The 14,519-nt window shown below is 49.1% G+C and overlaps 1 protein-coding gene across 1 annotated transcript in view; it reads right to left on the reverse strand.

Annotated features, from left to right (window-relative positions):
* Positions 1-466: 466 nt before the first annotated feature.
* The window catches only part of LOC119386012 (uncharacterized), a 42,867-nt gene continuing 28,814 nt past the window's right edge, over positions 467-14,519 (reverse strand). The window contains exons 15-20 of the mRNA XM_049413559.1: positions 6,826-6,906; positions 5,661-5,876; positions 4,860-5,014; positions 3,090-3,338; positions 1,911-2,102; positions 467-836 (exon numbers count right to left, since the gene is read on the reverse strand). Coding sequence (XP_049269516.1) covers positions 578-836; positions 1,911-2,102; positions 3,090-3,338; positions 4,860-5,014; positions 5,661-5,876; positions 6,826-6,906 — 1,152 coding nt within the window. The 3' untranslated portion in view covers positions 467-577. The remainder of the gene's footprint in view (positions 837-1,910; positions 2,103-3,089; positions 3,339-4,859; positions 5,015-5,660; positions 5,877-6,825; positions 6,907-14,519) is intronic.

Genomic DNA, 14,519 nt, shown 5'->3' on the forward strand with positions numbered 1-14,519 from the left:
CTTTGTAGTGCGATACTGCCATTTTACCAAAACGTTCCAGTAGGTCTGTATACTGTATAGAACCCCGAGTCGTTTTTGATAGCTTGCTTTTTTCAAGAGATGACTTTTTTTTCGCCCATTTCTCATTCAGTTATGGCAGAACGCCGTTGCTACCGCCGAGAGATGACGCCACGCACAAATGTCCCCAAATCCTGGGAATGAATAATAATTGTTGAGGTTTAACGTCCCAAAACCATGATATGATTATGAGGGATGCCGTAGTAGAGGGCTCCGGAAATTTCGACCACCTGGGGTACTTTAACGTGCACCTAAATCTAAGTACACGGGTCTCAAGCATTTTCGCCTCCATCGAAAATGCGGCCGTTGCGGCCGGGATTCGATTCCGCGACCTTCGGATCAGCAGTCGAGCCCCATAACCACTAGGCCACCGTGGCGGGTAGCAGTATGCATCACAAGAAATGAGTAATGGTTCATTTATTGGCACGAGCACGCACATGAGGCAAAGTAAAGCACTTAAGGGACAAGATATTGATGAGCAATGATTGCGAGCAGATGTGAACGAAGCGATGACGTGGGGCTACTTCTTCTTCCTACTGGCCACGTAGCCGGCCACGCCGACTGACTTGATGACGTCGATGACGATGTTGTTGAGTAGAATGGCGATGATGAGCGACTTGAACCAGGAGACGTTCGCGTTGTACGTGTACTTGAGGCCGATGGGCACCATGAAGCCCGACAGCACGACAGACAGCACCAGGGCCACCAGCAGCCCAATGTAGAGAAAGGGAGTCGGTAGGACGCCCTCCTCGACGCGTTCATCGGCTAGCGACAACGACCTGCGACCGTACAGTTTACATTTCTTACCCCGTGAACTCTGCACTTATTTTTGCACATACCCGTCACCCAAGTTTCGCTTCTGCCCTGACCAGATAGCAGATCCCCCGCATATCACGTGGCTGTACCCCATCAAATATCCCGCCCCGCACCTTCAAACCACTCATTAGTAGTGAGGAGCTGTGGGAGGCTGCCCTGCGCAGCTCCGACCCCACCCTCTGGGACCTAGTCTTGAGGTGGGATGATGAGGTAGCGGAGGCCTACCACGACTGGTAGACTGACGTCATGCCGCAGGGGATGGTGAGGGACGCCAGCTGGGACTGCATCACGAAGACTTCCCTGTATTCCCTCAAGTCCCTCTCCTTTATTAAATTGGGAAATTAAGTTTATTCACTCACTCATTCGTGAATGTGAAACTTTAGCCCTAATCGTTCAGTTAGCTGTCTCCATCATAGGCGTGAGTACTGGGAGGGGGGGGGGGGGGGGGCTTGTAATTATCTTAGGGGGGCGCCAAGTCTGCCCCATGCCTTTAATGAGTCGGACCTTTCCAGTTATTGTTTAGTGTACAGAGCTATGTCCACGAAGGTTTTTGACGAAAATGGAGGCCGAGCACCCCTGATGTTGCTTCTATAAGAACGACTTACTAATTCCCACCTTCGCCCCCGGAAAGCCGTGAACAAAGGCAAAAGGCAGTCCGCTGCGGGAAGCATGTCATCGCTTCATTTTCAAATTTGTGTCTATTGTGACTCTTCATTTCTTACGCACTCGACGAATCGAGAATGAAGGGTGAGGTAGTTGAATCCTGCAATGAAGAGTGCAAATTACGTACGGGACAGAGAAGAACACGCGCACCACAGGACACCACACTCGTGCTTGTCCTGTGGTGTGCGTGTTCTTCTCTGTCCCGTACGTAATTTGCGCTCTTCATTGCAGGATTCAACCCCCTGTCTCCATCATAGGCGTGTGTTGTTCTCACCATTATGAACTAACTAGCCCAACAACAAATTCTCTTCGGATACTGTTTCGTTAAATCGAGGTTTGACAATAGTGCGGTGAGAGTCAGCTTATCCACTCACCTGGCGTCCTTGGAGACGGCGGCGGTGCTCTCGTCGCGGTACTCGGGCATTTTGTAGGTTATCTTGATGTCCGGGTTGCGTGTGTAGTAGGTGAACCTATCGGTAGTTAGCACTCGAGCAGTCTTGGTCGCCTCGGCGTGGCTGTCACGAGAGGCCAGCCGGACCTTCTCCGGCGGCAACTGCTTTGAGAACCTGCGGTGATTTACGTTTCCAGAGCAATGTGTCCGACACTGGGCTTGAACTTTGCCCCCTTCCTAATGGGCAACACTGCGCACGCCTATGCATGACGTCACGGAAGGCCACCTTCAGACCATTCGTTGGGCTACTAGCGATGAGCCGGAAACATACGTGCGCCAGTTAAACTCTCACGGTGACAGTACTCCAGCATGGTCGCCGCAGTGAGGTCAGTGAAAACCGTGGCTGTGTGGATAAACCTACAGTCACCTATCACAACTTCAAAAAGACGAGCGGAACAGAGCAGAAGGACGAGGGAAAGCAAAACGGAGGGTTCACGTTCCTTCTAATCTCTAACGGGTTCAACGGCCTTCTCTTTACGCACCGGCAAATGGCCTGCCTAACAAGGGTGGTAAACATTACAATGATGACTCAATCATGGATTTCAGTTCATTTAGAGTAATGAAGAGTGGCTTGCACCTCCGTCCTGACAAGCATGACCAGTGCGGGTGGGATGTTGTAGCAACGGGGGTCTATTGGAAAATCCTTCATTTGCTTCTCGTGGTCAGAGGGGTCTCGCGGTTTTCGAGACTTTTTATAGCGCAAGTTTTGGCTGGTACTTGTACATTTCCGCGCTGTTCCTCATAGCTGAAAAATTCAGATGGTTTGACGGTCGAGCATATATATTCCGTTCACGGCCACAACTTCATATCAGAACGACAACAGGCACTAACAATAGCTGGTTTTTGGACGTTGCTTCGTAACGTTTTAAAGACAAAGTTATAAATTCCCCATAACGTCAACGCCTTCATGCTTCTCGCAAATGCACAAAGGTGTGGATAACTCAAAAAAGGCCGGCCCTTCCTCCTCCCCCAATTGACTGCTCTTATTAGTGGCTGCTTTGGGAAACCTGTCGACACGTTGGCCCGAATTTTATCCGGTCACCTTGGTCGTAAAGGACGACTGGTCAGTCCTGTCGAGAAGCGCTTAATGAAGAACGCTCACGTGAACAGAATCTGCAGGATGACCCCAGCAAGGAAGACGACAGCTGCGATGATGCAGCCGCGCTCGGCCTCCTTTGCGAATCCGGGTTCATCTTCGCCTTGCGTCGGATGGAAGCCCCGCAGAACCATGGCCATGAACATGGTGAGCACGCCCAGGAACAGAATGGTGACCAGCCGCTGGAGGCGCGTGTAGCGGCTGCCGCTGGGCCACGCAAACACACTCACCAGCAGGTGGCACAGCCGAAACACCCTGCGCTCAAACAAGAAACAAAAGGAAAAGAAAGAAAAAAAAGAGAGAGAGAGAAAAGAAAACGTCACACGGTCTCTCCTGCATTCGCCTAAGACGAAAGCCTTCTTATACTTCTCAGTCGATTGTATTGATCCATCCCCCTTCCCCGAGAAGTTTCTGCACTTCATGTTATTCTGCACTGCCCTCAGGGTAGGAGTCATCGCTGCTTTCTGCACCTCGCGTGGTTTTTGCAGCACTTCCTCCGACATCGGCCCAACTTTGGCCAAGCGATCGACTATATGTCTTGTGATGACGTCACCGTGGTAAGTCACGCGATGCGACGTCACACTGACGTCATAATGACGTCAGAAATCCTGGCAAGATGTGACGTCATGATGACGTCATCGCATGATGATTTTTAACAGCGGAGCTGTTCAAGCCGGAGGTTGGGCCGTATCGCGTAGACCAGAAACGGCGCCTGGCTATGACGTCACTACGCGCTGCCTAGTAACCACTTGGCACAGCTGAGAAAGCATAGCATAGCATTTTATAGTATAGTATAGCAAGTGGGAGGGAAAGGGAAGTGAGGGTGGGGGAGGAGTGATGTGAGCGTGAAGAGGAGGGGAGAGAGTGAAGCATTGCTTATAGCCATCCATAGTATGGTATAGCAAGGGGTGGGAAAGGAAAGTGAGGGTGAGGAGAAGGGAAAGGAGGAGGGTAAGGCCGCCAGTTGCGCTGTTTCCTCAGTCTTCGCATCACTATAGTACATAGCTGCGCCAATTTTTCTTATGTCACTTCGTGTTGACGCCACCAACAGTCAGTTTTCGTGTTTGATGAGGGCATCTATGGCTTTCGCCTTAAAAAGGGAACAGCCAACGCTGGTAGTGTGTGGGCCTGAAAGGCGTTACGTCTATCAAGAGTTCGATGTTAGTTATGTCAAGTCAAGCTATTGAGTAAAAACTACAAGGATACAGGAACATTTTCTGATTCACGCGTTTTCGGATTTATCCATGATTGATTCTGCCAAGCCGTGTCATATCGATCGAGACGGATATATAGTGACCACATCTAGCATGCCTCGAACGGAGAGCTGCATGTAAGTAACCGTAACTTAGCAACCAACGTGGAGCTCGAAGTCAAGCCATGAATGCGTCAATGATGACATTCATGCCACGCATATAGGGTGAATGGCGCAAATCGCTAGTCGCGACTGACAGTCCCCAAAATGCTGTTCTGCTCCCGCATTTTAAGAGTGTGATAGCTCGGTGAAGCTATTGAAGCACAAGTCTGAACAAGAAAGTCGCTGTACGCGTGTCAGTCAAACCATCCAGTTAACACACTCAATGACTGCAAATTAAGTAGAAAACACATGCAACAGTCTGTTATGTTAGAAAATCGACCGTTGCACTCTCCAGGAAAAGATCTCCAACGTTTTCTTGGCGCTCTTAAGCCCTAACTGGCCCTTGCGTCCGAAAACACCATGTATACTCGCTAGCTAGAGCATTGTATAAAATGCGTGTGCTGGACAATTTTGCGTCATACCTAGGAAAGGTGAGCTGGAACATGATGGACATCTTTTTTCCGTGACCCTCTACAAAAGGCAAGATGTCGGCGTGGTCCTGATCCTGGAACCGGAGCCACTTGTCCACCACGAAGAGGAACTTCTCCGTCGTGCCCTCGTGAAACACGTCGACCTTCTTTAATGCCTGCGCTCAACATTGAGTGTAGTTTATGTTCACTCAAAACACGACTTTTGTGCGTGTTTAAAGTTGCAATTGTCCTTATTCACCATAGAAAGTAGTCTGGCCGGACTCCTAGGCAAAAATCTGCAAATAAACACCTTAGCGGGGCCCGAGAGGTGGATTAGTGATTACAAGCGTTTCGGCCGATGACTTCATCGCAACGTAAGACCATACAACTAATGTTAATGAGCGATCGTCACGTCATAAGATTACATCAGAGCGCTCGCTAGCTTGCTCACTCACTCACTGACTGCACATCAATCAATCAATCAATCAATCAATCAATCAATCAATCAATCAATCAATCAATCAATCAATCAATCAATCAATCAATCAATCAATCAATCAATCAATCAATCAATCAATCAATCCTTTTCATAAAAAAGCAACACGAGGCGTCTCGTAGGAACATCTCAACTTTCACTGAGGTCCGGTCACATTTGTGTTCTGCATCGTCCTGCCCGAAGTCTGAAGGGCAGCCCAAGCTGATCGACAGAGCTCGCAAGATGGAAAAGACGACAGGGGCCTGGACTGAGGGCTCCGCCTTCGCCAGGAGAATTCTTTTGCGACAATAAAATTTTTCTTTCCCTCATTCTCGCACGTATACTGACCAACTTGGCCTGGTTCCCTCGCTGTCGGAAAAGATGCTGAGCACGATGATGTTGCCCAGCGTCTGGGCGGTGGTGAGCAACAAGCCGTTGGTGCTTCCGGCCAGCAGGAAGTACGGGTTACAGCGAGGGTCGCGCAACGTGAACTTGCCCGACGTGCCTTCGGTGCCGTGGAGCTCCACCTGGATCTTGGCCGTCGTCTCGGCGTACTGCGTAGCACGACGCGAGGCTGCTATGACACGATGGACAAGTGGTGCTGGCGCAAGACTCGCAGTTTCGCCTCAACGGCGAAGCAATGAGTGCGATAGCATCCAATTGGAATGCTATACGAAGTAAGGCTAGCAGCCAACTCCATTAGGGCCCGATCTATAGTTTAACCATATAAAACGCTGACGTACGGGAATACGGCCGCTCCAGTGAGGGAAGCAGTTTTCGTGATATCTCTTGTCTCAGTGCGAAGTAAACGGCGAGAGCACAGTACGTACAGGGTCGATCACATCTAAAGTAAACATCTCATTAGTATTCAGAACGGAAAAACTAGAACGTTTATTCTCCTTCACGAGGGAAATTTCGGTCATATGACGTGTAATCATGGTGTCGACAAACAAAATAATAATTTTTCGAATTATGTAATAAACACCATCTTCCATGAGGGCTTGAATACTAATGTGGTGTCCGCCTAAGATGTGGACGTCCCTGTACAAGGCTGATGTCTGTCGCGATAGCGCGCGATCGCGCTATCTCGACAGACGTTCGCAGCTGCTGCGCGAGCAATGAGTTTTCCTCCGTCGCAACCTTTCACTAATATTACATCAAGTCTTCACTTATCCTTGGCTATCTTATCGCTCATGTTTCGTTTGTTATTACCGTTTTTTTTTAGTTCAAGCATGCTGCAATGAATAATTGCCGTCCCACGGATCGTGGGGAAAAAAAGTAAAACGACGGAAGCTCACTTTCCTCTGTTAAATTTTAGTAGCCACAAGAAATAACAAGCTTCGTTATTTTTTCCTCACTGTGAAAGGCATCTGTGAGATCATGTTGAAATAAAACAGCAATAGCTGACTATGACTAACAGCGCTCCGCTAGCGGTTGGTATATGCTCTGTGACCTTGCAGGAGTCGAGATGCACAAAGGCTGAACGGGACCATGCTTGCTCACCTGCACGTAACTCGTCTGGAATATCAAGACGTAGACTTCCTTGTTGCCAGGCTTGTTTTCTGGTGCAACGGCCGTTGCCCCCTGCAGTGAGAAAATCAGGCGTTACACGCGCAGATGTTAAGACAAACAGCTTTCGTTTCTGTCTAGTTAATGCTGACCAACTGCGTGTGGCGAAGGTACACGCTTTTAGAAAAATGAGTAGCTTTTTCCTTGAAGTGCACGAAGTTTCGTCAACCACAGTGACAGCGACGGTTTGGTTGTGGCAATATTACGCACAATACAAAGGCTCACAATGCATCGCGCTGAATAGGCATGATGCGCAAAGCACCGTCCAGTGGTAGCTTAGCTTACGCAAACTCTATATTGGCCACTCAGTAGCAACATGTTTCGGGCTGTAGATACTACATTAGCCATGACCCCTTGTCACGATAAAAAAAGAAACAAAGAAAGAAAGAGGGGGGGGGGGACAAGCAGGGGAAAACTAAATTATGCTTATCTACTATTACAGGTGCTAATTGTACCAGCATTTCAAAGGGAAGGAAGGGGAAGAGAGAGGAGAGGTACTACATGTCTTTTGATAGGCCGAGAATGTTTTTAGTGTTTCAAAACAACATACACATCACTCACATAAACCCATAGTTAACGATGTTTTGGCAACTTTTTAACAGCGCAGCTGTTTAAGCTTGGCAGAACTCCGAGATCGTCCGCACAAAACTGCGCAGGTATGCACCATAAAACGCGGGTATACGACAAGCAGCTCCTCAAATACCACAGTCAAGCATTGTATAGTATAGCACAGGGGTGGGAAAGAGAATTTAAGGTGAGAGGAGTAACGTGAGGATGAGGAGAAAGGATATGAGGAGGGAAGAGGGTAAAGCATTTCATAGCCTTGTATAGTATAGATTAGCATGGGGATGGGAAAGGGAAGTGAGGGTGAGAAGGACTGATGATAGGGTCCTGAGGGAAAAGAGGAGGAAAAGGAGGATGTGAGGGGGTTAACCATAGCATAACCATGTACTGTATAGCCTAGCAAGGGGTGGGAAAGGATAAGTATGTGCCAAACAGCTTCTAGCATAGCGTAGCCATGCGTGGTACAGTATACCAAGGGGATGGAAAAGGGAAGTGAGGGTGAGGAGGTGGAAAGGAGGGGAGAGGGTAAAGCAGAGCATAGCCTTGTATAGTATTGCCACGCCCACTTCTTGTCTTGTTTTGATGTATTCGGGTTTGATCGGCTGTTCGCCGCTATCATTGTACAGCGTGCATTGCTGTAGTTCTAGTTCTCATTTTCCGGCCACAAGTTCGGCCAAATAAACAGTTTCATCCTACAAACGCCGACTGCTGTCTTCGTCGACGTCACGACCACGTGACAGTATAGTATAGTACAGTATAGTATAGCAAGAAGTGAAAAAGGGAAGTGAGGGTGATGAGGATCTTAGGGTGAGGATACGACGTCGTGTAGCACAGCGTGCGAACACAGGAAAAATGGGACAGAGTAGAAAAATAGCGCTGTGCTCGTTTTCTACTCTGTCCCTTTTATTTGATGTTCGCGCGCTGTGCTGTAAGCCGTCATGAACCTAAGCCAATTCGCGCAAGCTTCTACTCTTGTGTGAGGAGGATAGAAAGGAGGAGAGGAAGGCCACCCGTTCCGCTGTTTCATTAGTCTTCGCATCAATAGTGTGTAGCTTGACGCATGAGCTGCCGTCCAAGAATTTGCTGCAATTTTCAGACATTAACAACGCCTTAGACATGGGTGACACCTGTCGACAGTTCTCTCCGCGGGCAAAGAGGGAATAAAAAACATATCAGCTCTCCCCTTGCTGGGTTCCCCTGAATGCGCACACACGGCTGCCAAATTTGTTTACTGCTGCACCTGAAATAAAGGGACCGAGGGACAAAAAAGCAGACCCAGCTACTAAGGGTATGTTAGATTAGGTTAGTATTGTACAGCAGCGTCTCGACGAGCGAGCGAAGACGAGGATCGAAAACGAAGTGTTGCGGCTAAAGTACTCTGATGTAGGAGTTTAAGTGCCATGCAAGTACTCTGAGCTCGTGACCACGCAGCCTGGCTTGCAAGCGTTCTACAATGAAACAAAATGCACTTTACAATAACTTAGTCAGTTTGAGTAACGGAATGGTTATCAAGGGATAAGGAACGCAGTCAAAGAAGGGAGTGAGTTAGATGGAGTGACGAAATTATGAAGTTCGCAGGGATCAAATGGAATCAGCTTGCACAGGATAGGGCAAACTGGCGATCATTGGGAGAGCCCTTCGTCCTGCTGTGGACCTGAATAGGCCGAAAAAGATAATCATAATAATAATATCTGGGGTTTTTCGTGCCAAAACCACGACATGATTACGAGGCACGCCGTAGCGGAGGGCTGCAGAGGTTTTCACCATCTGGTGTTCTTTAACATGTACTGACATCGCACAGTACTCGGGCTCTAGCACTTCGCCTCCACCGAAATGCGATCGCCGAGGCCCGGGTCGAACCCTCAACTTTAGGGACAGCAGCCGAGCAGCGCAATCGCTGTACCACCGAGGCGGACAAGGCTGAAAATGATGATGATGATTATGATGATGATGATGATGACAGGCCAAGTGTAGCTGGGGTAGAGTGTACTAGAACTGTCGAGTGGCGTGAACGCGCCTCGCCGCCTGATGCCTTCCGCGTCGACCGTAGCGGCGGCGCTGCAGTCGCTCGGTACTGAAAGCGCGCGGCGCCGCGCGCAAGAACTGCTGGGCGCGTCGGCGTCACCCGGCTAATCGGCACTATTACTGATGCGGCTTTCGTTGCGCGTCTATCATTATTAAGCGTAGGACTTGTCGTCGTAAGCCTTGATGGGCGAAATTTCAAAGCTTTTAATGGATGCTTGCTTCATAAATGCCTTTGAGAGACACTGCAAATCAGTTCTTGTAGCCGAAGTGACTGCATTAAGGTACGCAAAATATAAAGATCAAAACGGGCTGATGCCGACCGTGAACATTCACGATCTCGATGTAATTGAGCCGAACTCGTTTCTGGGCTAGTTGGTACAATACTTTCAATTAACTAGACGCCGAACGACCGCCAGAAGAAAAAGACAGAGGAAACAGAAAGGGCGTGCATGCCTTATTCTGATTCCTTCTGTTTTAATGCTTTCCTCTGGTGGTGATTCGGCGTCTAGTTTATTCAGAGTAACTGAGCTGCTCTATTGGAATTTAACTGTGCTCAGAAAGCTGTGTGCTGATAATCTGCCGAAAGCAGGGGCGTAGCCAGAAATATTTTTTCGGGAGGGGGGGGGGCATAGCTCGGCACACTCACTCATGAGTGCACTCACTCACACTCATTTGAACGTTGTGAGTGTGAGTATGAGTGAGTACTCATGAGCGTGAGTGGACGTGAGTGTGAGTGAGTACTCATGAGTGTGAGTGGACGTGAGTGTGAACGTGAGTGAGCACTCATGAGTGTGAGTAGTCGTGAGTGTGAACGTGAGTGAGCACTCATGAGTGTGAGTGGACGTGAGTGTGAACGTGAGTGAGCACTCATGAGTGTGAGTAGTCGTGAGTGTGAACGTGAGTGAGCACTCATGAGTGTGAGTGGACGTGAGTGTGAACGTGAGTGAGCACTCATGAGTGTGAGTAGTCGTGAGTATGAACGTGAGTGAGTGCTCATGAGTGTGAATGGACGTGAGTGTGAACGTGAGTGAGCCCTCATGAGGGTGAGTGGGCGTCAGTGTGAACGTGAGTGAGCACTCATGAGGGTGAGTAGGCGTGAGTGTGAACGTGAGTGAGTACTTATGAGTGCGAGTAGATGTGAGTATGAACGTGAGTGAGTGCTCATGAGTGTATGTGGACGTGAGTGGGAATGTGAGTGAGCACTCATGAGGGTGAGTAGGCGTGAGTGTGAACGTGAGTGAGTACTCATGAGTGTGAGTAGATGTGAGTATGAACTTGAGTGAGTGCTCATGAGTGTGAGTGGACGTGAGTGAGTACTCATGAGTGTGAGTAGGAATTGGTATGAACGTGAGTGAGTGCTCATGAGTGTGAGTCGACGTGAGTGTGAAAGTCAGTGAGCACTCATGAGGGTTAGTGTGAACGTGAGTGAGTGCTCATGAGTGTGAGTAGTCGTGAGTTTGAACGTGAGTGAGCATTCATGAGGGTACTATTAGTGTGAGTAACTGAGTACACTCTAAGAAAAAAAAGAGTCAAAAGAGGACCACGGCCGCGTGACTCTCTTCGGGTGTCCATTTGATCCCTTTTGGAAGGTAGATGAGAGAAAGAGAGCATTTGGGCTTGAGTCATGGGACTCTCCTAAAGCGCGTTTCGATGGGCTTCCGCGATGAAGGCGCCGTCGTATGCGCCATACGTATCGCGCGTTTGCCGTTCGGCGCCGTTCTGGCGTGGTGGCTCGCCTCCCTTCGCCGACGGAGCCAAGCGGGCTGGCGCCGCGCCTCGGACTTCTCTCTCAGTCTGCTCGGTCTCTTGGAATGCGTTGTGCGTTGCGTCGGTTGCGCGGGTTGCGTCAGTTGCCTGTCGCGCAGTTTTGTGTTCGATCAAAAATGCGCATCTTCGGTGGCGTTGACGCCAGGCTCCGTGCTCGAAGTCACGCTAAGAGGGCGGAATATTCATGGAGCCGCGGACACGGACAACGTGCGCCCGTTAACGGTGAGTGTATTGCTTTCGTAGGCACATAATACAGCTTTACCTGGGCGTCTGCAACAGCTCTGCGGAAGTTATCTGCCAGCCATTTCCAACAGCAACCTGCGTCCGCGGGGCTGTTGCGGATGCCCAACTAATGACACCGTTATGCGCGTTGCTGTACAAGCTACCATAAAATGAGCGATGCAAACAATTACCAAGGGTCATTTTTTGCTGATCGCACATTGTGTCTGCACTGCTGAAGGTGCAAGGTGTCGTTTTGAGATGCGCTTTAGTCTACTTCATAACAACATTTCTATCAACCTTGAGTGTGCAGCGAGCTTCCGCGCGTGGGAACGTGAAAAAAAAAGTCCGCCTACAGAACGCTTAGACGCACTATATATTATGGCTTTTCTTGGCTTAAAGACGCTAGTTTGAGATGCAGATATAGTAGGATGCTTCCAGCACGTACGCGTTGGTCACTTAAGTTGGACACGCCTCTCCGGTAAGGTGAAAAAGCGAGAGACATTCGACGGCGCGCGTTGTTGCGGTCGCCGCCGTGCACTTTTTTCCTTGGTTTCTGTTTGCTGTTTTCGTGGTTCCCCAACATCTGCGATGACGCTATAACAGAATCAAGTGAGTTTACGTGATTGTGGGAATTATGTACGCTAATTCTAGCATATGACATGTGTGATTTCGACGTAGACGGCGTCCGCGCGCGCTGGGTGTCGTTCGGGGGCTCGTACTCGAATGTGTTTGCTGAGTATTATTTAAGGATGGGTTACGTTTGTAAAACATGTGGTCAGTAACCGCTCACGGAGTGCCCCTGACTGCCGGAGGATGTGCTTGGGTGTCGGAATATGCTGGCGCAAAGCCGTGCTTATTCTGAAACCAAAATTTGAAGCGATTTCTCAGAAAAGAAGTGCTTTCATTCGTGCATAGCCAGTGCCGACGCGACGGCGAGCCCCGGCGGCGCGCCAGGCAGCGTACGCGAACTGCGTGAACCGCGCCGAACGGCAGGCAGCCACGCGACCACGCGATTATATGATGCATACGTCGGCGTCTTCGACACGCTAGCCGATCGAAACGCCCTGCAAGAGTGACAACTGACTCTTGCAGAAAAGTTAAATATCATTTTCTGATTCTACCTTCCAAAAGGGGTCAAATGAATTACCGAAGAGAGTCGGTTGCCGTGACCCCCTTTTGACCTTTTTAACACGAAAGTGTTTTATGCCGGGGTCGACTAAGACTTCAGTGACGTATTTCCGTCACGGAAATGACGTCGAAAAAATATACACAATCAGATGGCAAAGAAAAAAGGTACCGTCAACGGGCATCGAACCCACGACCGCTCGGTCCGCAACAACAGATGCCGGGCACGCTATCCACTGCGCCACGGTCACAGGTTCTGATGGCTTTACGATCGCGCCTTTTGTATCTACCACTCTCCCGGTCGGCTGGGTGGTGTTGACCTCTGGGAGTGGTAAGGTAAAGTAATTCCTCATTGCTGTGGCCTCCGCGACTAGCACCTGCAACGCGTTACGCGTCCGTCCCATTCGGCGCGTTTTCAATAGAAGTTGAATTTTGTCAATGCCTTAACACACCGCGAGGTGGCGACCTTTGCCCAAGCGTCGTAAAAGCGTCGACCTCGCCAAGGGCCTCGCTTAGCATCACGCTAATACAAACCAAAAATAGCTCTGCGACAGGCGCCTGCCTCACCTGCCTGTAACACCGCGTTCCATGCTCACGCGCTCGCCCCGAGAAAAATCGTGGCCGGACTACCGGGGGCGGCACGACGCGCTTTGCGTTTCCCTCTAGTCCGGCCGTAATGTTCAATCACATTTTAACCTGCCGCGGGATGGCGACCAAGTTCTGCGTCCAATATGCGACGCTCTTCTGGTTATCACACCTCGTTCACTGATTACGCTTTGACCGTTAACTACTGCAGCTACCACAAGGGTTTGTTTAATCATTTAACATGGACGTTAGTCGTCGCGATGTAGATGTAAACGGCGCCATTAGCTGCCAGACATCATTATACATTGTGCAAACTCTCTTATATCAATGTACAGTAAGCGTTCAGTTACTTCTGTAAGGGCACGCTTTACTTTCGTGTTATTCCGATTCCTATGACGGAGGGATCAACCGTGTTTTTTTTTTTTCTTGGAGTGTAGCACTGTTTCGACTATTAATTTTCTTGGGACCGGTGACGTGTGCAACACCACCACGAGCAACCTTTTTGCTAATACTAGAGAAAGTAAGAGTCCGCCGCGGTGGTGTAGCGGTTACGGCGCTCGGCTGCTGACCCGAAGGTCGCGGGTTCGACCCCGGCCGCGGCGGTCGCATTTCGATGGAGGCGTGGTGGTAGAGGCCCGTGTACTGTGCGATGTCAGTGCACGTTAAAGAACACCAGCTGGTCAATCTTTCCGGAGCCCTCCACTGCGGCACGCCTCATAATCATATCGTGGTTTTGGCGCGTTAAACCCAGATATTATTATCAGAGAAAATAAGTGAGCGCTCAGCAACAGTAAATGATTTCGCCCAAGAACATACTGGTGTTCCAGTTTCTACGGTCTACTAATTCTACTTGATCATTGGAGTTGGTAATACTTTATTTTTTTGTAGTTTTGGAGAATTTACTTAAATGCTTGCCTTCGTGATTTACCTTCAAATTGCTGTTTCGTAAATCAGTGTGGTTAAGGCATTGTTCATCATTCCACGTCCATATTTTCTTCTTGTTCTAAAGCATCGTGTGATTTGTCAGGGAAAATCCTAAATTTGTTTTGATCCTGACTGTATCTATCTTGGCCTGTCTCTTGCCGGTTTACTTTATTTTTTTTTTTCTCTTCAGATTGAGGGCAATTTTTGGCATCACTAATCACTACATTTTACTTTGGCTATAGCAAAAATATTTCACGTTGATACTCCGCAAAGTGCGAAAACTAAAAGCCGGAAATGACATCACAGGACAACCTGTATCTATGCCAGTTCGTAGTCCGTAGAGGTCGGGCTGCTCCGTAAGTTTACGTCTTTCGTAATACTTTCTCACGCATCCCAGACTTCTCACATGTACTTAA

This window comes from Rhipicephalus sanguineus, chromosome 3 (assembly GCF_013339695.2).
Source record: "Rhipicephalus sanguineus isolate Rsan-2018 chromosome 3, BIME_Rsan_1.4, whole genome shotgun sequence".
NCBI classification, from domain to species: domain Eukaryota; kingdom Metazoa; phylum Arthropoda; class Arachnida; order Ixodida; family Ixodidae; genus Rhipicephalus; species Rhipicephalus sanguineus.